This window comes from Rana temporaria, chromosome 1, assembly GCF_905171775.1.
Source record: "Rana temporaria chromosome 1, aRanTem1.1, whole genome shotgun sequence".
NCBI classification, from domain to species: domain Eukaryota; kingdom Metazoa; phylum Chordata; class Amphibia; order Anura; family Ranidae; genus Rana; species Rana temporaria.
In genome coordinates, this window is record NC_053489.1 from 410,729,556 (window position 1) to 410,752,959 (window position 23,404).

The window sequence follows — 23,404 nt, forward strand, 5'->3', positions numbered from 1 at the left end:
GTGAGTCGGTTCTGGATACGCTCCCCTTGCTTTCCAGGGCCTCCGCCTATGCGGTGGTATTGCGCCGCCTTGTGTGACTGAAATGCTGGTCTGCGGACCAATCCTCAAAGGCCTTGGTGGATTTACCCTTTGAGGGTGAGTGGCTTTTTGGGTCATCCCTGGATGACCTCATTCATGATGCCACGGGTGGTAAGAGCACACTGCTTCCACAGTCTGGGAAGGGCAAGGAGCCTCGCCATAAGCAAGGGTCCTATTTTTCTACCCCAAGCGTTTTTTTTTGTGCGCCCAGCACGCAGGTAAAAGTCCGCAAGGCGATGAGGCCCCGCTGCGGGGCAGAGGCGCGCCTGGTACCGCAAGCCTGCGGACAAACCTGCTTCCGCATGTAGGTCTGCCCCCGGCCGTGTCTCGGGTGGGGGGCCGACTTCGCGGCTCGGAGGTTTCTTCTTTACGTCCGTTGGGTTTGCGACGTAGTTTCCTCGGGGTACAAGATAGATAGTTTCTCTCTTGTCCACCAAACAGATTCTTTCCTTCCAACCTCCAGCTTCCTCCGAAACGCTGGCGGGGGCTGTCCAGGATCTTCTGGTCAGGGGAGTGATTGTGCCAGTTCCCTCACAGGAACGGTTTCAGGGGTTTTACTCCAATCTGTTTGTCGTCCCCAAGAAGGAAGGGGTCCGTCCAATCCTGGACCTCAAGGCCCTCAATTGTTTTGTCAAGGTACAAAAATTCAGGATGGAGGCGATTCGCTCGGTGATAGCGGCACTCCATCAGGGGGACTTCTTGGCGTCCTTGGATAGCATGGAGGCTCAGGGTTAGAGGAGGACGTGTCTATCACGTGTCAGACTCTCCAAGAGTTCGGCTGGCTTCTGAATATCCAGAAGTCGGTGTTAGTTCCGTCCCAGAGACTGGAATATTTGGGCACTAGTCCTGGATTGTGCGGAAGCGAGGGTTTTCCTCTCGACTGAGAAACTGAAGTCCCTGCGATCTGCTGTGCAGCAGTTGTCGGCCCAGAAGTGGTCGTCTCTTCGATTCTGCATGAGAGTTCTGGGTCTGATGGTGGCCTCTTTCGAGGCGGTCCCACATGCCCAATTCCACACCAGGGAGCTACGGAGGAAAATGCTGTCTCGTTGGGACAAGCTCCCGTCATCTCTGGATTCCCAGATTCGGTTGACCCATCTGGTCAAGTCTTCCCTGGTGTGGTGGCTGACATCTCCGGTGCTTCGGACCGGGAAGTCATTTCTACTGTGCCGCTGGACAGTGGTCACGACAGATGCCAGCCTCTCCGGTTGGGGGGGGGCGTTTGGGGCACCCAGTCAGCCCAGGGGCGCTGGACTCGGGAGGAGTGCCGCCTGCCGATCAATATTCTGGAGCTCCGAGCGATCAAGCTGTGCCTTGCCAGGTGGTCCCTGGTCAGGATCCAGTCTGACAACGCCACGGCCGTGGCGTACGTCAACCATCAGGGGGGCACACGGACTTCAGCTGCGGCGGGCCGAAAGGTCCGTTCCGGTTCTGTCGGCCGTGTACATTCCGGGTGTTCAGAATTGGCAGGTCGACTACCTGAGTCGCCAAAAGCTGGACCAAGGAGAATGGTCACTTCACCCGGAGGTGTTTCACAGCCTGTGCCAAAAGTGTGGCATTCCAGACGTGGACCTTCTAGCGTCCTGTCTCTATCGGAAGGTGCCACGGTTCGTGGCCAGGTCTAAGGATCTGTGGGCGGACGCGTCGGTGGCGCCTTGGGGTCACTATCGCCTAATTTACGCCTTCCCTCCTCTGAAGCTTCTTCCTCGCCTGCTGGGATTCCGACAATCCTGTTCGCTCCAGGCTGGCCGCACCGCTCCTGGTAGCAGACCTGGTGCATCTGGTGGCAGACGCCCCTGGCGTCTACCCCTGAGAGAAGATCTTCTGTCGCAGGGTCCGATCTTCCATCCTGTTTTTTTTTTTTTTTTTTTTTTTTTTAGTCGCTGGCTTTAACGGCATGGCTGTTGTGAGCCAGGTGTTGTAGGACCGGGGCCTGTCAGGCTCGGTGGTTTCTACCATGCTGTGTGCACGGAAGTCTACTTCACGTAGGATGCCCCATCGTACGTGGAAGACCTGCGTCTCTGTGTGAAGAGATGAAGTGGCACCCCCGTACGTACGGGTTGTCCCGGATTCGGCTGTTTTTACAGCGGGGAGTGGATCAGGCTCTCGCCTTGAGTGTGGTTATGAGTCGGATTTCAGCTCTGGCTTTTTACTTTCAGCGACCATTGCCAGCGCACCCCTTGGTGCGCTCGTTGGTGCATGGGGTCCAGCATGTGGCCCCTCCTGTGCGCCCTCCACTGTTTCCATGGGACTTGGATTTGGTTCTTCTCGGTGCTTCAAGATGCTCCCTTTTGAGGATGTTCGGAAGATCCCTTTGTTGACTGTCACAAAAGTATTTTTTTTTTTTCTGGTTGCTATTACATAGATCAGACGGGTGTCTGAACTGGCGGCCTTGTCCCGCAAGGCTCCCTACTTAGTCATCCATGAGGATGAGGTGGTGCTGTGACCGTAGCCTTCTTTTCTCCCAAAGGTCGTTTCGGCCCTTCACATTAATGTGGACATTGTCCTTCCATCCTTATGTTCTCAGCCGAAGGAGACCACTTTACATTCCCTGGATGTGGTTCGAGCTCTTCGTGTGTGTTTATCTGCTACGGCTCTGGTCCGGAAGTTGGACTCACTGTTTGTGTCAGTGTCGGGTCCTGAAAAGAGTCTGGCGGTCTCGTCGGCCACATTTCTAGGTGGATCCGTCGGGTTGTGCTTCAGGCCTATGCCCTCAAGTGGCGGGCGCCTCCCTTTCAGGTTACGGTGTGTTCGACCAGGGCGATCGGTGCCTCTTGGGCTTTCCGACATCAAGCCTCTGTGTTACACGTGTGTAAGGCAGTGACCTGGTCGTCGGTACACACTTTTTCAAAGTTTTACAAGGTGGACGTGGGTGCATCTTCTGATGCCTCCTTCGGCCGCAAGGTGTTACAGGCGGCAGTTTAAGGTTGGAGTTCCTCCGTTGAGTAACTCTGGTTTTTGTTTTGGGGTGTAAGCTTGATTGCTGTGTTTTTTTCCCACCCCTCGAAATTTTTGACACTGCTTGGGGACGTCCCTAAGGTCAAAGGCTGCTGTGTCCGTCCATGAACGGAAGAGAGAATAGGATTTTTGTACTCACAGTAAAATCCATTTCTCTGAGTTCATGGACGGACACAGCACCCACCCCTCCTTTGTACTGCTTGTTACGAACTGAGGCTGCTAGAGCAGGGTGTGGGTTATACCCGGGGGGCCACGCCCCCTGGGAGGAGCTGCACTAAGGAAAGTGTTAACACTTAAAGTGCTTTTTTTCTGCCTAAACTCTCCTGAAGGAAGCGGATATAACCCTAAGGTCAAAGGCTGCTGTGTCCGTCCATGAACTCGGAGAAATGGATTTTACGGTGAGTACAAAAATCCTATTTTTTTTTTTTTAACATTATAATACTGCCACTATATACCTTTTTTTGGCTGATCTGTATACCACGGTTGTATGATAAACTGCACAGTTTCTCCATTGCTGAGAGTTCATGTAGGGGGAGATTTCCACTATAGCCTGTATTACAGGCCCACATGTGTGATGTCAATATCATGTGACCTGGCTATCTCTGAGAACAAGTAACTGTTCTCCCCAGCATAAAATGCCCAACTGAGCATGTGCAGGTCGGCTACTCTGCCTGTGTTAGCTAGCCTTCCCCAGATAGACGGTGCAGGAAGGGGAGGATCTATGCATACAGGATAAAACCACCTTCCTTTTTACACAATGCAGAGGATTATCCCCTTGCGTTCCACAGTGAGTATAACAAGCATGCTATGCTGCATATCCAGACTGGTTTTACTGTTGTTGTGGGTTTAGTAATACTTTAATGCAGGGATATGCAATTAGCGGACCTCCAGCTGTTGCAGAACTTCAAGGCATAGCAAGACTCTGACAGCCGCAAGCATGACACCTAGAGGCAGAGCATGATGGGACTTGTAGTTTTGCAACAGCTGGAGGTCCGCTAATTGCATATCCCTGCTTTAATGGGTACTAATATTACTTTTTCTAGCTACTACTATCTGTTTCACACAAGAGAATCTGTACTGGAGCATCTCATGGACAATGACTTCACTGATGCCTTGTTGGAATGCTAGGCAATGCTGAGCGATGGGTATAAACAGAGCTGAGTAGGGATCAAAGCAATGCTAAGCTGCATAGAGGGGCAGGGTTCGGCAGAGCAGCACAGGAAGAGGTGGCACTATTGTAGGGATCAGGCTATATCGGCACTGATTAACGCATGGTGATTAACCTTTTATAAAGGGCATTTGAGGAGACCAATCGCTCCAGCACAAGGCGCTAGCCAGCTGTAGTGACTTGTCCCATCCACCAGACATTGAAGCACTGGCACACTGACGGCAAAATTTCCAAAAGTACCAGCAGGAGAGTAGAGCTACCAAAAAGGGAAAAAAATAATATATAGGGGGCACTCTACTATATTTGTCTGCAGATGAGCTTTAAAGCATCATTTGGTGCCAGTATGGGGACATTTTACCATAAATCTTAATGGCTGTCCTGATTAGAACTTGAATTGAGCAGCTAGCGTGACAGTAATGCTGAAACTCATTAACACAATAGTTGGTTCTCCCATTAGGATCATTGTTGACCTCCACCACCCAAAATTGAAACTTTGAGTGCTTTAATGGTTTTTACATAGCTGGACCACTTAACGCCGATTAACGTTGGTAGAATGGCATGGCTGTGCACAGGTACGTCGCCTTTAAGAGCCCAGCCGTGGGTTGCGCCTGCAGGACCCGATCGCCGCCGGTGTCCCGCAATCGGTCACAGGAGCTGAAGAACGGGGAGAGGTGTGTGTGTGTGTGTGTATACACACCTTCCCTGTTCTTCACTGTGGCAATGTCCGTGATCGTCTGTTCCCTGATATAGGGAACGACGATCGATCACAGATGTCACACATCCAGCCCCGCCCCCTACAGTTAGAAACACACATGAGCTCACACTTAACCCCTACAGTGCCCCCTAGTGGTTAACTCCTAAACTGCAATTGTCATTTTCACAGTAATCGGTGCATTTTTATAGCACTTTTTGCTGTGAAAATGACTGGTCCCAAAAATGTATCAAAATTGTCCGATGTCTGCCATAATGTCGCAGTCACAAAAAAAATCGCTGATCGCCGCCATTAGTAGTAAAACAAAAATTATTAATAGAAATGCAATAAAACTATCCCCTATTTGGTTTGCGCAGAATGTATAGCGTTTACAAATCGACAAACGCTTATTGCAATTTTTTTTTACCAAAAATAGGTAGAATATGTATCGGCCTAAACTGAGAAAATTGTGCGAGTGTTTTTTTTTTTTTTTTTTTTTTTAAGATGGAGATATATAGATCTCTCTTTTTTGGGGATATTTATTATAGCAAAAAGTAAAAAAATATAGTTTTTAGTTTTTCTTTTTTTTTTTCAAAATTGTCGCTCTATTTTTGTTTTTAGCGCAAAAAATAAAAACCGCAGAGGTGATCAAATACCACCAAAAGAAAGCTCGGTTTGTGGGGGAAAAAAGGACGCCAATTTTGTTTGGGAGCAATGTCGCACAACCGCGTAATTGTCCGTTAAAGCGACGCAGTGCCGAATCGCAAAAACTGGCCAGGTCCTTTCCCTGCATAATGGTCCGGGTCTTAAGTGGTTAAAGAATGCTTGCCAATATCGTGCTGTACACACTGCCCCTATACAAGCTGCAGCCTGTTTAAACATGACCTGCCTGTGTAACCATATCGCTAAGGGCCCATTTACTCTGAAGAGATCTGCAGTGGATAGCTTTTCAGAGGACATTTGATAGGTTGGGGGTGCCTGTTTTAACCCCGGAAAACCCACGTCACTGTGCTGCAGCCCTATTAAGTTGAATGGGTCTTGGACAGTACTAACAAGGGGGTTAATTTTTGACACAGCATGTGTACTTTTTGTCAACTGCCTTTGCAGCTTAAAGTGGATGTAAACCTGATTCGTGAAATTTGAGCTGGGCACATACATATCTGCAGTATTTTATCTCTTTTCAATGAGCTAAGTCTTATAGCTCTCTTCTGAATGGTTCCTCTGTTATCAGCCTGAGAACTCCTGAATTTTTTTTTACTTTTTAAACAAAAACAGCCAGAATCTTTTGTCAAAGGAGGTTGCTAAAATAGAGTAGCAGAGAGCAGCTCCTATTGCAAAACACCTCCTGAGAGTCTCTGCCTATGACGAGAGGGGGGTGTGTGCCTTTCCTCCAATCGGCAATTTTAGCCATCTTGGCTGTATGACCAGACATCACGCTCTGTGTTAACCAGGAAGAGAAAATCTCCTAACACAATCTCAACTTTCTAAACCAGTGGTCTCAAAGTACCGGCCCGCGGGCCATTTGCGGCCCGCGGACCAGTTATAAATGGCCCTCAGGCAGGGTGGAAGTGAGGGGAGCAAAAAAAAAAAAATTTTTTTTTTTTTTTTTTTTTTTTGAGCTGGAGCCATCTGGTGGTGAGCCGTTGGTATTACAAGTTATTACCACCAGATGTGAGCTGGCGCCATCTGGTGGTGGCCGTTGGTATTACAAGTTAAGCATTACAAGTTAAACAGCAATTCTAATGTCATTTTACACTATTTTCACTGCCATATTCTTCCCTCTAAAGAAAACCCCCAAACATTATATATATTTTTTATCCTAACACCCTAGAGAATAAAATAGCGATCGTTGCAATACTTTCTGCTACGCCGTATTTGCGCAGCGGTCTTGCAAGCGCACTTTTTTGGGAAAAAATTACACTTTTTTTAATTAAAAAATAAGACAACAGTAAAGTTATCCCCATTTTTTTTAATATTATGAAAGATAATGTTACGCCGAGTAAATTCATACCCAACATGTCACGCTTCAAAATTGTGTCCGCTTGTGGAATGCCGACAAACTTTTTTACCCTTTTAAAATCTTCATAGGCGACGTTTAAAAAAATCTACAGGTTGCATGTTTTAAGTTACAGAGGAGCTAGAATTATTGCTCTCACTCTACCAATCGCGGCGATACCTCACATGTGTGGTTTGAACACCGTTTACATATGCGGGCGCTGCTCACGTATGTGTTCGCTTCTGCGAGCAAGCTCGTCGGGACGGGGTGCGTTTTCTGGCTCCTAACTATTTTAGCTGGCTCCTAGATTCCAAGCAAATCTGTCAAACCCTGACTTACACCAGTGCTGGTGGTAATAATGCGCTCGCTGACACCAGTGCTGGGGGTTAATAATGTGTTCGCTGACACCAGTACTGTTGTTTTTGAAGTTTGAAAGTTTGCATGCGGCCCCCCATGGCATATGAAAACTTGTCTTGTGGCCCTCAGGTAATTTGAGTTTGAGACCCCTGTTCTAAACAGTGTATAAATGTGAACACAGCAGATATACATATAAAACCAATGTAGGGAGGTTTGGTTAATCTGTGTATCATCTGAGGCTGTTCACTTCACTGGGTGTATGGAGGGTTTACATCCACTTTAAAGTCGATTTGTGGGAGACCCGTCTCTTTGTAGTGGGGCTGCACCCTGAAAGGCAAAGGCAAATGGCTTGTTTAGGTGTAGGGAGCATGGAAAATATATATACTTTACCTGATTCTTTGCTCCTCCACACTGCTAAATGGCTTGTAGTTTAGAAACACTAGAAGTAATGATTCTATGTTTGTTTATGTTTTTGGATACATTTTTCCTTTTCGAAAGTGCAAAACCTACCCCAAAACAAGCTTAGGCTGATGCTGTAGATGACGATTGATGTCTGCCTAAGCCAAGATTGAAACCCTTTCCTTCCTCAAAGTGGTTGTAAACCCACTTTTTCACTTTTACATACAGGTAAGCCCATAATGAGGCTTACCTGTAGGTATAAAGAATATCTCCTAAACCTGTACGGTTTAGGAGATATTCCCCTCGCAATGCGCCACTGACTGCAGCAGCGCATGCGCAGGGGGGAATCCACAGCGAAAGGACCGGCAGCCGCCGGACCTTGCGGAATTTAAATCTCCCACGCGTGACGTCATCGCCGCTCCAGCCAATCACAGCACTGGAGCGGCGATACCCGGAAGACACGCCGGAGCAAGATGACATCTCGCTCGGCGTGGACCAGTTAAGTGTTCTTCACCTCGTTCCGAGGTAAGTATTTCATAATCGGCCAGTATGCGGTGCATACTAGATGATTATGCCTTTTTTGCCTTGCAGGTTTGAAAAAAAAAAAAAATGTTTATGCGGTTTACAACCGCTTTAAGCCAAATGGCATTGCCACTCAGTGAAGTTCTGGTGTCCCACAGTTGACTGATGGGTATGGTGCTCAGCCCCAAGATTGGGTGAGGCTAAATCTTGATTTAGGCAGTTAAATCTGTGTGGAGCTACCTTGAACATGTTTATGTAGTGAGTGATTTTAATTGGTGCCGGCCTGATCATGGGGTGGGGGGGGGGGGGGAGACAGATTTGCTTTAAATCTAGGAACCAGCTAAAAAGATTAAGCTTTTATGCTATACTGCTCTTCTTTAACGGACAATTGCGCAGTCAAGTAGCACTGTACACAAATGAAATGTCCTGTTTTTCTTACACATAGAGCTTTCTTTTGGTGGTATTTGATTACCACTGGGTTTCTCATTTTTTGGGCTATAAATCTATCCCCAAAAATTGTCTACAAGATGTATTCTGCTACTGTCACTGTACTAATGACACTGGGTAGGAAGGGGGGGTTAACATCCAGGGCAATCCACAGGGTTAACACTGTGCCTAGGGAGTATAATGTAACTGCACTGTTTTACTAAGGGGTTTTGGGGATGCACATCCCTGCTGTCTGCAGAGAATTCTGTGTTTACAACACAGATCTCTCTCCTGTCACTCGCTTCGAAGATCTGCGGGTCCTAGCTATGAATAATTGGCCGGTACACTCGGCACGTAAATGAAACCGAAGCCAGGTGGGCTTCCCCCTACCCAGAAATGCAGCAACTTCCAGGTGCCATCATTGAATGAGCTGACAAAAGCCCAGGTGCCCGGACGCAATTTCTAGTCACCATGGCAACCTAGGGCCTGGGATTTGTCTAGCTCTGCATTGTCATTTTGTTAAAGAGCCAACTAATGATGGTGTTTGCTTTGCAGACACCGGTGAAAGCTAAAGACACACCTGTAAGAACTCCTTTGCATGACAGTAACAAGCAAACAAATCTGCTATCCAGCCAGCCTGGCACCTATTCAGACTTTAAGGTAACTGCATGCTTATCTCTATGCATATGCACTTTGGTAATATGCTTTGGTTCAGCTAACAGTAAGAAAAGCAGCCACAAGGGGACAGTGTGCATTCAAATTGGTGTTCTGCTATGCAGTATTAACCACTTAAAGGGTCACTAAAGGAAACTTTTTTTTTTTATTTTTTTTATTTTTTAGCTAAATGGCTTCCTTTACCTTACTGCAGTCCTGGTTTCATGTCCTCATTGTTCGTTTTTGCTCTGATGTTGCTGTAATTCTGCTCTGTTCTGAACACTTCCTGGTTGTCTGTTTCCTTTTGGACCACAGTACTGGGAGCTTCTAGTTTCGTTTTCAAACCCTCACTTCTCTATGGCTCTATACAGCACAAAGGCAGCATAACATGCAAAAACGAAACTAAAACTAATGGTACATTATGTGATTATTTTTTTTTTTTTTTTGCTGAAATGACTGTTTACAGGGTATAGAGACATAAAAGTTAACTGATTCCTTTTAAAAATGGATTAAATTCAATCATATAATGTGCCTGTAGTTTCACTTTCGTTTTTAAACTGGTTTCATGTTTATGTGACGTAAAGAGACCCATAAGAACAAAAACAAACAAATCCAGGGCAGTGTTTTGTTTTTAAAATGAATCTGATTGGTTCTGTTAAGTTTTAGACACACAGTAATCACAGCTTAGATCCTCATGAAAAGCTCCCAGTATGATGGTTATAAGGAAACGGACAAGCAGGAAGTGTGGAGATCAGAGCAGTTTTACAGCAACATCAAAGCAAAAACAAGCAATGAGGACATGAAACCAGTACTGCAGTAAGGTAAAGGAAGCTATTTAGCTAAAAAAAAAATTCCTTTAGTGACCCTTTAACTATTATGTCTCTATACCCTGTAAACAGTAATTTGAGCAAAAAAAAAAAATTTCCTTTACAACACAACTCCTTAAAGCCCTGGATTATTTTGCTGGCCAAAGACTGGGCCACTTTTTGCGATTCGGCACTGCGTCGTTTTAACTGACAATTGGCTCCCAAACAAAATTGATGTGTGTTTTTTTTTTTTTATTTATTTATTTATTTTTTCACAAATGGAGCTTTCTTTGCGTTTTTTTTTTTTTTTGCGCTATAAACAAAAATAGAGCGAAAATTTTGAAAAAAAATCTACTTTTTTGCTATAATAAATATCACCCAAAAATATATAAAATAACATTTTTTTTTGACCTCCGTTCAGGCCGATACGTATTCTTTGCGATTTTTTTTTTTTTTTTTTTTTTTTTTTTATTTATTTATTTATTTATTTATTTATTTATTTATTTTTTTATTGATTTTTATCGTGACTGCGACATTATGGCGGACACATCGGACACTTTTTTGATACCATTGTCGTTTTTACAGAAATGACAGTGAAGGGGGGGGTTAAAAAAAAAAAAAATTCCCCTAAATGGCTTCCTTTACCTTAGTGCAGTTTTCCTTCACTTACCTCTTCCTTCGATTTTGCTTTTAAATGTCCTTTATTCTGAGAAATCCTCACTTCCTGTTTTTCTGTCTGGAACTCCACACAGTTATGTGAGGCTTTCTCCCTGGTGTGGAGTGTCGTGCTCGCCCCCTCCCTTGGACTACAAAAGAGTCAGCACGCCCACTAACACAAAGCTCCTTTCTCTATCTGCAATGTTGAGAGCGTCCTGACTCTCCTGTAGTCCATAGGAGGGGGGTGAGTAGACACTTCACACCAGGGATAAGGCCTCACGTTACTGTGTGTAGTTGCAGACAGAAGAACAGGAAGTGAGGATTTCTCAGAAGAAATAAGGACATTTAAAAGCAAAATCGAGGGATGAGGCAAGTGAAGGAGGACTGCACTAAAAGTAAAGGAAGCTATTTAGGGGAAAAAAATGTATTCTTTATAACCCCTTTTAAGGGAGTGCTTCTTACTGTTAGGGGGCGTGGCTTACCATGACATGTCACTGATCGCTATTCCTGATGACAGGGAACATTCGATTAGTGACATGTCAGGGAAAGAACAGGGAGATGCGTTTTACACTGACCTCTCTCCGATTGCGGGACACCAACGGACATCGGGTCCCGCGGGCATGTTCACGGAGCTTGCGTCAGGATCCTGAGCGCGGCGGGCAAATTACAGGGACGTATATATACGCCCATTTGCGCTGCCGTGCCATTCTGTCGACTTATCCTTGTGCGGCGGTCGCGAAGCGGTTAAAGTTGTGCAAGAGTTTCACGTTTACTTGCCGTCTGATTGGATGGCTTTAATACTGGATTTCAGACCGTGCATTGAGTGTTTTTAGAATACTGGTCATCCAAAATAATGTCTCACTTTCCCACTTAAACGTACTGTTAGAAATTGTTCTAACCCTTAAAAAGGAAACCTGGACAACCTTTCCATTTCGATATGAAAGCTGCAGAAAAATGTGTGCGTGTGTTTTTTCTCTTTCGTTCATGGACGGACACGGCAGCATTGACCTTAGGGTTATGTACCTTTTTCTCTAGGAGAGACTAGGCAGAAAAAAAACAGCACTTTTAGTGTTAATCACTTTTCAGTACAGCACCTCCCATGGGGGCGTGTCCCCCGGGTACATCCCACTCTCTGGAAGCATCCAGCCCCAGTTTTCATCTGCCTAGCGTCAGAGCTTGGCCTTTTCCGGAGTCCATGTGCTCTGGAGTTTTTTGCGTTTTTTTTTTTTTTTTTTTTCCTTAATTTATTTTTTTGTTCCTGCTTTTTGGATCCTGGGATCTCTATCAACTGCCGACTGGGTGACAGGCTGGATTTTGAATCCTTGTAGTCGTCCCATGTTCGGCCATCGAGCGTGTGCCGGTCTTTCACTAGGCCGTCCACGACTTGCTCCAGGGGTGGCCGGTGAACTACATGTTCCAGGGCGCACATATGACCGGTCTCTATGGCTGTGTCATAGTGTGCCGGGCCGACAGCCATGCCGCATGCGGACGTTGGTTCTGTCTGGAATGCCTCCAGCCCCCTTGCTTCGGCGGGGTGATTTCGGCTGGTGCATTCCTGGGGAGGTCGACTGAGGGTCTGCCCTGCTTTCCTCTCCCTCCTTCCCTGTTTCTGGGTGGCAGCTGTGAGGTGGGGGTCCACCTGGGGGGCTCTGCGACTGCCGGGGGCGGCTGTCCTGCTGGGGGTACTGTGTATTACTGTACTGGGGCTATTTTTTTACTGAGGTGCTCTGTCTGTGTTGGGCTGTGTGTTTCACTGTGTTTTCTGCACGTGTGTGGCCGCCATTTTGCCAGAGTCGCGGTTCTATGCATTCGGCGGCCATTTTACTGTAGCCCGCATGCTGTTTTGTGCATGTCGGCGGCCATTTTAGAAATTCTTTGGCCTCTAGTGCCTGAAATAATGGCGCGCGCACACCGCGGCTTCTCTCTGAGGGAAACGGCCTCTCTCTCTCTCTCTCTCTCTCTCTCTCTCTCTCTCTCTCTCTCTCTCTCTCTCTCTCTCTCTCTCTCTCTCTCTCTCTTCCCCCCCCTCCCTCCCTCTCCTAAGGTGGCAATTTTTTTTTTTGTGGTGGGCAGCATGGAGTCGCCAGGATGGAATCGGCTAGTGGCCAGAAGGGGGTAAAAAGCGCCCCCTCCCTGAGCCTGCTTCTGGGGATGTCTCTGACGCAGACTTGGCCCACGCGGACAGTGAGGATGATTCTGCTTCAGGGTCAAAGCAGGATAAGGAATTTTGTGGGAGCTCTTATCACTGCGGTGCGGGATACTCTCAAACTTGAGGATTTGGCGGAGGCATCAGACATGCCGGTCCCTTTTTTGTTCCGCAAGCCGCACCGCAAAAGTGTTTCCTTGTGTTCCGTATCTGGACGACTTGTTATACAAGGAATGGGATCGGCCACAGAAAGCTTTTGCTGTACCAAAGTACTTTGTGGTCCGTTACCCACTTTTTTTTGGAAATCCTCCCCAAAAGGGTATCTCCTCCGTCAATGGACCCCCTTGTGTCCAGGCTGAACAAAGCTACCACGTTGCCTGTGGAAGGGGCCCTTTAAGGACCCCACAGACAGGAGAGCTGAAAATGTGTCTGTGAGTCAGCCATGGATACACTTCCCTTGCTTTTCTAGGGCCTACGCTGTGGTACTACGCCGCCTTGTGTGGCTGAAGTGTTGGTCTGCAGACCAGTCCTCTAAGAAGTCCCTGGTAGACTTGCCCTTTAAGGGTGAACGGCTTTTTGGGGCTTTCCTGGATGACATCATAAAGGATACCACAGGCGGTAAGAGCACTCTGCTCCTGCAGTCTGGGAAGGGAAAGGAGCCTCGACGTATGCAAGGGCCCTCGTTTACTACCCCCAAGCGGTCTTTTTGCTCGCCAAGTGCGACAGGAAAATGTTTTCAGGGTGCTAAGACGTCCACTGAAGGACAAAAGCGCACCTGGTACCGCAAGCCCGACAAGCCTGCCTCCGCCTGAAGGTTTGCCCCTGCCCACAACACGGGTGGGGGGCCAGCTTCGCGGCTCGGTGGAGGTCTCTTCTTTCCGACCGTTGGGTTTGCGAAGTAGTGTCCTCGGGGTACAAGATAATTTCTCGTCCGCCAAACAGATTTTTTTCCCTCCAACCTCTGGCTTCCTCCGGGGCGCCTGAAGGATCTGTCAGGGGCTGTCCAGGATCTGCTGGTCAGGGGAGGGATTGTGCCGGTTACATCACAGGAACGCTTTCAGGGGTTTTACTCCAATCTGTAATCCCCAACAAGGATGGGGTCTGTCCAGTCCTGGACCTCAAGGCCCTCAATTGCTTTGTCAAAGTACAAAAGTTCAGGATGGAGTCCATACGCTCAGTAATAGCAGCGCTCTCCATCAGGGGGATTTCATAGCGTCCTTGGACATCAAGGACGCGTACCTGCATATCCCCATATGTGCAAAACACCAGAGATTTTTGCGATCGGAGAGGATCATTTTCAATTTGTGACCATTTTCAATTTTTATCCCGTTCGGCCTGGCCTTGGCACCTCTGTTTTTTTACCAAAGTGCTCTCCCCGATTCTGGCCCTGCTGCGGCAGCGCAGGATCGCTATCGTGGGATACCTGGACGACCTTCTTCTGAGAGCTTCCTCAAGCTCAGTGTTAGAAGAGGACGTGTCTATCACCTGTCAGACCCTTCGGGAATTCGGTTGGCTACTGAATATACAGAAGTCAGTACTAGTACCGTCTCAGCGGCTGGAGTATCTGGAGTTGGTCCTGGATTCTTCGGAGGCAAAAGTTTTCCTCCCAGCAGAGAAGCTGCAGACTCTGCGGTGCAGCGGTTGGTGACCCAGAAATGGGTGTCGCTTCGCTTTTGCATGAAAGTACTGGGTCTGATGGTGGCCTATTTCGAGGCAGTCCCGTATGCCCAATTCCACACTCGAGTGTTACAGAAGGAAATTCTGTCACGATGGAACAAGCTTCCTTCGTCTCTGGATTACCAGATTCGGGTGAGTCGACTGACCAAGTCCTCCCTAGTGTGGTGGCTGACATCTCCGGTACTCAGGAACGGAAAGTGGTTTCTGCCGTGTCACTGGACAGTGATCACATCGGATGCCAGCCTCTCAGGCTGGGGGGGGTGTCTGGGGTGTCCAGTCAGCCCAGGGGCGTTGGACTCATCTTCCGATCAATGTACTGGAGCTCTGAGCAATCAAGTGGTCTCTTCAAGTGGTCTCTGGGCCTACAAGGCCGACCGGTCCGAATCCAGTCCGACAACGCCACGGCCGTGGCATACATCAATTATCAGGGGGGCACACGAAGCTTGGCGACGAAAGTCGCGCAATCCTCCGGTGGGCCGAAAGCTACATTCCAGCTCTGTTGGCGGTGTACATTCCGGGAGTGCTGAATTGGCAAGCCGACTATCTAAGTCGCCAAAAGCGGAGGTGTTTCAGACTCTGTGCCAGAAATGGGGCACTCCAGACGTGGACCTTCTAGCGTCCGTCTCAATCGGAAGGTGTCACGATTTGTGACCAGATCGAGGGACCCGTCAGACGCGCTGGTAGCGCCTTGGGGTCACTACCGCCTAATTTACGCCTACCCTCCCCTGCAGCTTCTTCCTCGCCTGCTACGCAGGGTGGAAGCCAAGGGGATACCAACAATCCTGATCGCCCCGGATTGGCCGCGCCATCCCTGGTGCGGTTGGTGGCAGACGTTCCTTGGCGTCTACCCCTGAGAGAAGACCTGCTGTCACAAGGTCCTATCTTTCACCCTGCTTTACAGTTGCTGGCTTTGATGGCGTGGCTGTTGAGAGCCAGGTGCGGAAGGGCCGAGGCCTGTCGGGCCCGGTGATTTCTACCATGCTACGGGCACGGAAGTCCACTTCACGAAAGATTTACCATCGTACATGGAGGGCCTACATCTCTGTGTGAAGAGATGAAGTGGCACCCTCGTACATACGTGGTGTCCCGAATTTTGCTGTTTTTACAGTGTGGAGTTGATCAGGCTCTAGCCTTGAGTACGGTGAAGAGTCAGATCTCTGCTCTAGCTGTCTACTTTCAGCGACTTGGCGTCGCACTCTCTGGGGCGTACGTTTGTGCAGGGCGTCCGGCATGTGGCCCCTCCTGTGCGTCCTCCACTACCTCCATGGGACTTAAATTTAGTTCTTTCAGCGCTTCAAAAAGCTCCGTTTGAGGACATTCGGGAGATCCCCTTGTTGACTCTGTCTCAGGTGGTTTTTCTGGCAGCAATTACCTCGGTCAGACGAGTATCTGAACTGGCGGCCTTGTCTTGCAAGGCTCCCTACTTAGTCATCCATAAGGATAAGGTGGTGCTGCGACCGCAGCCATCATTCCTTCCAAAGGTTGTTTCGGCCTTTCACATTTATGAGGACATTGTTCTTCCATCCTTATGCCCTCAGCCGAAAAACCCGAAGGAGACCACTTTACATTCCTTGGACGTGGTTCCAGCCCTACGGGTGTACTTGTCTGCTACGGCTCCGTTTTCGGAGGTCGGACTCACTGTTCGTGTCGGTGACTGGTCCTAAAAAAGGTCTGGCGGTCTCGTCGGCCACCATTTCTAGGTGGATCAGACAAGTCGTGCTCCAGTCCTATGCCCTAAAGGGGCGGGCGCCTCCCTTTAAGGTCACTGCGCATTCGACCAGGACGATGGTGCCTCTTGGGCTTTCCGTCATCAAGCGTCTGTCTTACAGATTTGTAAGGCGGCGACCTGGTCGTCAATCCACACCTTCTCAAAGTTTTATAAGGTGGATGTGAGTGCATCTTCGGATGCCTCCTTTGGCCGCCAGGTTTTACAGGCGGCAGTTTAAGGTTGAGGAACTCTGGTTTGTTTGGGGTGAAACCTGGTTTGCTGTGTTTTCTTTCCCCCACCCCTCAAAATTTGGCACTGCTTGGGGTCGTCCCTAAGGTCAATGCTGCTGTGTCCGTCCATGAACGAAAGAGAAAATAGTATTTTTGTACTCGCCGTAAAATCCATTTCTCTAAGTTCATGGACGGACACAGCACCCACCCCTCCTTTGTTTGTTTGTTCCGCTTGTCTACGAACTGAGGCTGGATGCTTCCAGAGAGTGGGATGTATCCGGGGGACACGCCCCCATGGGAGGTGCTGTACTGAAAAGGGTTTTTAACACTAAAGGTGCTGTTTTTTTTTTTCTGCCTAGTCTCTCCTAGAGAAAAGGTACATAACCCTAAGGTCAATGCTGCTGTGTCCGTCCATGAACTCAGAGAAATGGATTTTACGGTGAGTACAAAAATCCTATTTTTGTTTTTGTTTTTGTACATATACGTCAGCAGAATGGCACGGACAGGCACATGTACGTACCTGTACGTCCTCTGCTAGACGTGGGTGGGGGGTCCGCTCGGGGAGCGATCCGGGACGACGGCGCGGCTATTTGTTTTTAGGCGCTCCGTCGCGATCGCTCCCCGGAGCTGAAGAACGGGGAGAGCCGTGTGTAAACACGGCTTCCCCGTGCTTCACTGTGGCGGCGCATCGATCGAGTGATCCCTTATATAGGGAAGACTCGATCGATGTTGTCAATCCTACAGCCACACCCCCCTACACTAGTAAACACACACACAGTGATCCCTAAATCCTACAGCGCCCCCTGTGTTTAACTCCCAAACTGCAACTGTCATTTTCACAATAAAGAATGCAATTTAAATGCATTTTTTGCTGTGAAAATGACAATTGTCCCAAAAATGTGTCAAAATTGTCCGAAGTGTCCGCCATAATGTCGCAGTCACGAAAAAAATCGCTGATCACCGCCATTAGTAGTAAAAAAAAAAAAAAAAAAAACTATCCCCTATTTTGTAAACGCTATAAATTTTGCGCAAACCAACCGATAAACGATTATTGCGTTTTTTTTTACCAAAAATAGGTAGAAGAATACGTATCGGCCTAAACTGAGGAAAAAAAAAATTATATGTTTTTGGGGGATATTTATTACAGCAAAAAGTAAAAAATATTGCATTTTTTTCAAAATTGTCGCTCTATTTTTGTTTATAGCGCAAAAAATTAAAACCGCAGAGGTGATCAAATACCACCAAAAGAAAGCTCTATTTGTGGGGAAAAAAGGACGCCAATTTTGTTTGGGAGCCACGTCGCACGACCGCGCAATTGTCTGTTAAAGCGACGCAGTCCCGAACTGTAAAAACCCCTTGGGTCTTTAGGCAGCAATATGGTCCGGGGCTTTAGTGGTTAAGCAATAGCTTTAATTGTATCGGAAACGATTGGTCCAAGTAGACCCATGGTGGCAGGTGTTGACACTGCCTCAACCAACAAATGGTTACCTGGGAGGAAGATTGGTTGGACAATCTCAGTACTATGAGGCTTTACTCAAATTTTGCTTTAATTGTATTGGAATGAAAAGTGAGCATTTCATATACATATCTTTATTATAATGGTGGGGAAAACTATTTAACAAGTGGTCTGTCAGTTGCAGCCAGCACTAAAATCTGTGTCAGCTGGTACCATGTTTCCCACTTTGTTGTTGCATGTTCCTATTCACATAGCCGAACATTTGCCACTTACCTTTTTAAATGCTTTTTCGTAATTGTACAGGACAGACTCCTTAAGTCTTGACCATTCCACCTACAGGTGAGGACACGGGTAAACAAAGGTTGTTAGGGCAGCCCATTTAACCCCTCCCACTTTTAGCAATCCTTTATTTTTTTTATATATTTTTTTGCCCTCTCTAAGGTCCTTGGGTGATGTATGACTGCTCTCTATTGAAAGCGGGCTCTGGCTTGGAATTTCACCCCACAAAGCAGTGTAATGTGGTGCAGGTAACTGCAGAGTGCTCTACAGGTCCAGGGCAGTGGTGATCTAAATCTCAGTAGTTCCCATCCCTGTAGACCCTCTCCACGGAGAAAGGGGTATGCCTTCCTAAAGCGAGTGGAGAGTCCCCACCTAGCAGGTTTTCCCTTGGAAGAAACCAGTGGCTTTGTGATGCAAGTCAGGGGCTATAGGTGGGGCAGTGGCCATTTGTAAAATCAGGGGCTATACCCTTTCCCCTGTGAGGTACTCCAGCCAGTGGGTGATAGTACCTGGACCCCAGTCCCCTGCCTTAGGTTGGTGGCAGCTGTAGCTTAGGCCAAAGAAGTGTGTTGCAGGGGGGGCTGCAACACTTTCTGTCACAGCTGTGGCGCAGTATGCACTACTTTTTTAGACTGCCAAAAGGGAGTGTTTGGTTGTACTTTATGGTTTTAAAGTGATTGTAAAGGTTGCAAGCTCCGTGCATAGGTATTGCACCTAGTTGTTCCCTCTACCTCCTCTTCTGGAGTGGCCATCTCCTCCTCTGTATTATAAGTGCAGCAGGCCGTGTGTTGAGGGGGCATCCATTAAGCGTAACTTTCAAAACTTTTTTTTTAAGGCTGATAGCCTTGATAGATATACAGGTGGTTCTCAAAAAATTAGCATATTGTGATAAAGTTCATTATTTTCTGTAATGTACTGATAAACATTAGACTTTCATATATTTTAGATTCATTACACACAACTGAAGTAGTTCAAGCATTTTATTGTTTTAATATTGATGATTTTGGCATACAGCTCATGAAAACCCCAAATTCCTATCTCAAAAAATTAGCATATCATGAAAAGGTTCTCTAAACGAGCTCTTAACCTAATCATCTGAATCAACTAATTAACTCTAAACACCTGCAAAAGATTCCTGAGGCTTTTAAAAACTCCCAGCCTGGTTCATTACTCCAAACCGCAATCATGGGTAAGACTGCCGACCTGACTGCTGTCCAGAAGGCCATCATTGACACCCTCAAGCAAGAGGGTAAGACACAGAAAGAAATTTCTGAACGAATAGGCTGTTCCCAGAGTGCTGTATCAAGGCACCTCAGTGGGAAGTCTGTGGGAAGGAAAAAGTGTGGCAGAAAACGCTGCACAACGAGAAGAGGTGACCGGACCCTGAGGAAGATTGTGGAGAAGGACCGATTCCAGACCTTGGGGGACCTGCGGAAGCAGTGGACTGAGTCTGGAGTAGAAACATCCAGAGCCACCGTGTGCAGGAAATGGGCTACAGGTGCCGCATTCCCCAGGTCAAGCCACTTTTGAACCAGAAACAGCGACAGAAGCGCCTGACCTGGGCTACAGAGAAGCAACACTGGACTGTTGCTCAGTGGTCCAAAGTACTTTTTCGGATGAAAGCAAATTATGCATGTCATTCAGTAATCAAGGTGCCAGAGTCTGGAGGAAGACTGGGGAGAGGGAAATGCCAAAATGCCTGAAGTCCAGTGTCAAGTACCCACAGTCAGTGATGGTCTGGGGTGCCATGTCAGCTGCTGGTGTTGGTCCACTGTGTTTTATCAAGGGCAGGGTGAATGCAGCTAGCTATCAGGAGATTTTGGAGCACTTCATGCTTCCATCTGCTGAAAAGCTTTATGGAGATGAAGATTTCATTTTTCAACACGACCTGGCACCTGCTCACAGTGCCAAAACCACTGGTAAATGGTTTACTGACCATGGTATTACTGTGCTCAATTGGCCTGCCAACTCTCCTTACCTGAACCCTATAGAGAATCTGTGGGATATTGGGAAGAGAAAGTTGAGAGACGCAAGACCCAACACTCTAGATGAGCTTAAGGCCGCTACCGAAGCATCCTGGGCCTCCATAACACCTCAGCAGTGCCACAGGCTGATTGCCTCCATGCCACGCCGCATTGAAGCAGTCATTTCTGCAAAAGGATTCCCGACCAAGTATTGAGTGCATAACTGAACATAATTATTTGAAGGTTGACTTTTTTTTTATTAAAACACTTTTCTTTTATTGGTCGGATTAAATATGCTAATTTTTTGAGATAGGAATTTTGGGTTTTCATGAGCTGTATGCCAAAATCATCAATATTAAAACAATAAAAAGGCTTGAACTACTTCAGTTGTGTGTAATGAATCTAAAATATATGAAAGTCTAATGTTTATCAGTACATTACAGAAAATAATGAACTTTATCACAATATGCTAATTTTTTGAGAACCACCTGTATATGGGAAGGTAGAATATATTTACTTGTGTAAAAAAACAAAACACATCAGTTGCTTCCTGGATTTTGGCCTAGTCACCCAATAAGTCCTACATGGACTTTTTTTTTTCCTCCCTCTGGAGGAGGGTTTTTCTCAGCTAAGCATGTGTTCATGTGAAGGACAAATGGTTTTCGAGGAAGTAAATGCTACATAAATCATTTTGCCCTTTTAGGATGGCCACGGCTAGGAATGCTAGGGGGGTGCTTTTCAAAGGTTGTTTCTCGCCAAAAAAAAGCATGGTGACTCGGATGGATGAGTGAGTTTGCTTTTGAATATTAAAAAAATCAATGAAATTGCATTTTCGGTTGGTAGTGCTGAGATACAATGAAGTTCCTTTTTAATATATTAGACACAAATTGTTTTCGGTTATTGTGATGTTGAAAGTGGGTAGGCATTTGCTATATTCCTGTTTTCTATTATTTAGGCTATTGGCTATTTTATTTTAAGTTGTTTTTTTTTTTTTTTTCCAACAGGAAGAAATCTCCAAGAAGTCTTTCAGTAAGGATGCCATCTTTAATTCCACAGTAATTGAGAACTTGCACCCATGCACTCAATAAATTATAGCCTGTAATGTAGGCATTATTTTGTTGGACTTGCCAGTTTACACAACCATTTTGTGAATTTGCCAAACATGTAACATGGAGGTGCAAGCCCAGGTTTTGCTAATTGTCTGCCATAAAATGGTGGTTTTTTTTTTTTTTATTTTTTTTTCTTAAGACATCTGAACTTTCATCGGGGAACATTTTTGTACATAGGGTCAACATTTTGTAGCCAGTCAATATTGTATATATGATCTATTTTAACTTGCTTTTTTTTATGGCCTTGCCGAACTGACTTTTTTACATGTGTGTACATACAAGCTGTGTTTATGCAAAGATGCAACTTCTGTTAATACTGTAGTTGTATGAAATAGGCAGTGTTTAGTGTATATGAAATAAAGAGAAAACTAATGTATTACCCAAGTTATTCGATCATTGCCATTTGTAAATGAAATGGCATGGCTTTGCTTTTTCTTACCAAGCTCCATATTTTTTTTTAGTATTGTATGTAGCCAAACTTGCAACAGAGCCTTCTATCGATTTTTTTTTTTTTTTTTTTTTTTTTTTTTTTAATTCCATTTTGTTTCACCCCGGCCTTTGTCTTAGGACAGTGATATTCTGTATTTGGAAAAGACCTTGCAATGGGTCTGCTCAAATAGTTAATGTGCATTTGTCTTGGAAACCACATGTTGGGCACTACTTTAACATTTTGGGGTTTTAGTATAGTTGCAAAACCACTGTAAAAATTGGTCAGTATGTCCCAGTGATCTTATTTCTTATATACATTCTACCTAATAAGATGAACACGTACATCTGAAATCCTAGAGGCTTTTTTGGGGGGAAAACGAGGTCTACATTTTAGCCTTTGAAATGCATTTAAGCGGCCTATAAATGTTAGATGACAGTGAATTGGGCAATGATCAAGTGTCTGAGCAGTGCAGATGTATTAACTCTCGACTCTTCATAGAAGACCTAATGAGACAAATGTTATAACGTCTGTGGTTCAGCTTAAAGTTGAGGTCCAGGCAAACCAAACTACATATACACAGTTTAACCTGCAAAAGGATTAATTTGCCATTCATTCCTGTGACTATAAATGCACTGCAAAACCAGAAGGTTCCTGGTTCAGCTTTAATATTTACGAAGTTACCTCCCTTGCTTATTGGACAGAGGCGATGTTGCGTTTGTTTGTCCATTGAGAAGCTTTGCATTGAGCTTTACTGCTGAAAACAAGAGAATCAAAAGTTCATGTGTATTATTTGATCATTAGCCTGGAGATTCACTCTAAAGCAGGGGTCTCCAAACATTCTAAACAAAGGGCCGGTTTATTGTCCTTCAGACTCTCGGAGGGCCGTATTTTAGACAGTGGGAGTGAAAATGTTCCTGGCATCAGTGGGAGTAAACATCTGGTATTAGGGGGAGGAATAGTACCCCATTGCTGGAATCATTGGGAGGAATAGTGCTCTATTAGCGGTGTCAGTGCAAGAAATGGTGCTCCATTGTCCGTGTCAGATGGCAGAATAGTGTCTTGTATCATTGGGAGGGATAGTGCTCCAAGGGCCAGATAAAGGCAAGCAAAGGGCCGCATCCGGCCCTTGGGCCGCAGTTTGGAGACCACTGCTCTAAAGCAAAGTGAAGTTCTAGTCAAAAATCTCCTAGTGCTTTTTTACTGAATAACTCGATGTTCATATTTAAACATAAGTTGTGTTTTTTTTTTGTTTTTTTTTACTTTTAATTTATCCATTGATCCTGTCAGTTTGCAGCTCTGATCATTTCTGGTTTAGGACCGACTATGCTGTATTGATGCCATTGAATTCCCATTCCTGACAGCATTGTTTGCGCTCCACTACTTCTTCCCTATTTAATTAGATATGTGCAATGACTTGTCTTACTACGCACAATGAGAGAGATATGTCTGTCATTATCCCACCAGCATGTGATAGAACTTGCGCTAGTTGGCAAGAGAACTGTAGTTAGTACCAGGGGGCAGTAGTTCACGTCCAGCTGAAACTTTAGAGCACCTAAATTTCTTACCCACCACCTACACAGCAATGTCTATACCACAGATGATTTGTGGTCATGCAACCACATAAACATTTTAAAAACAAAGTATTTACTGATTTTTATATTTTTTTTCTCCATGGTTGACATTGTAACCTTAAGAG

General features: G+C 46.1%; 1 protein-coding gene across 2 annotated transcripts in view; it reads left to right on the forward strand.

Moving 5' to 3' along the window:
- LOC120913989 (protein regulator of cytokinesis 1-like) overlaps positions 1-21,657 on the forward strand; it is a 62,136-nt gene extending 40,479 nt beyond the window's left edge. The window contains exons 13-14 of one of the 2 annotated variants that reach the window (XM_040324379.1): positions 9,148-9,252; positions 21,174-21,657. In XM_040324379.1, coding sequence (XP_040180313.1) covers positions 9,148-9,252; positions 21,174-21,257 — 189 coding nt within the window. In that variant the 3' untranslated portion in view covers positions 21,258-21,657. The remainder of the gene's footprint in view (positions 1-9,147; positions 9,253-21,173) is intronic. The other variant, XM_040324389.1, reaches the window with a different exon arrangement.
- The last annotated feature ends 1,747 nt before the right edge of the window (positions 21,658-23,404 follow it).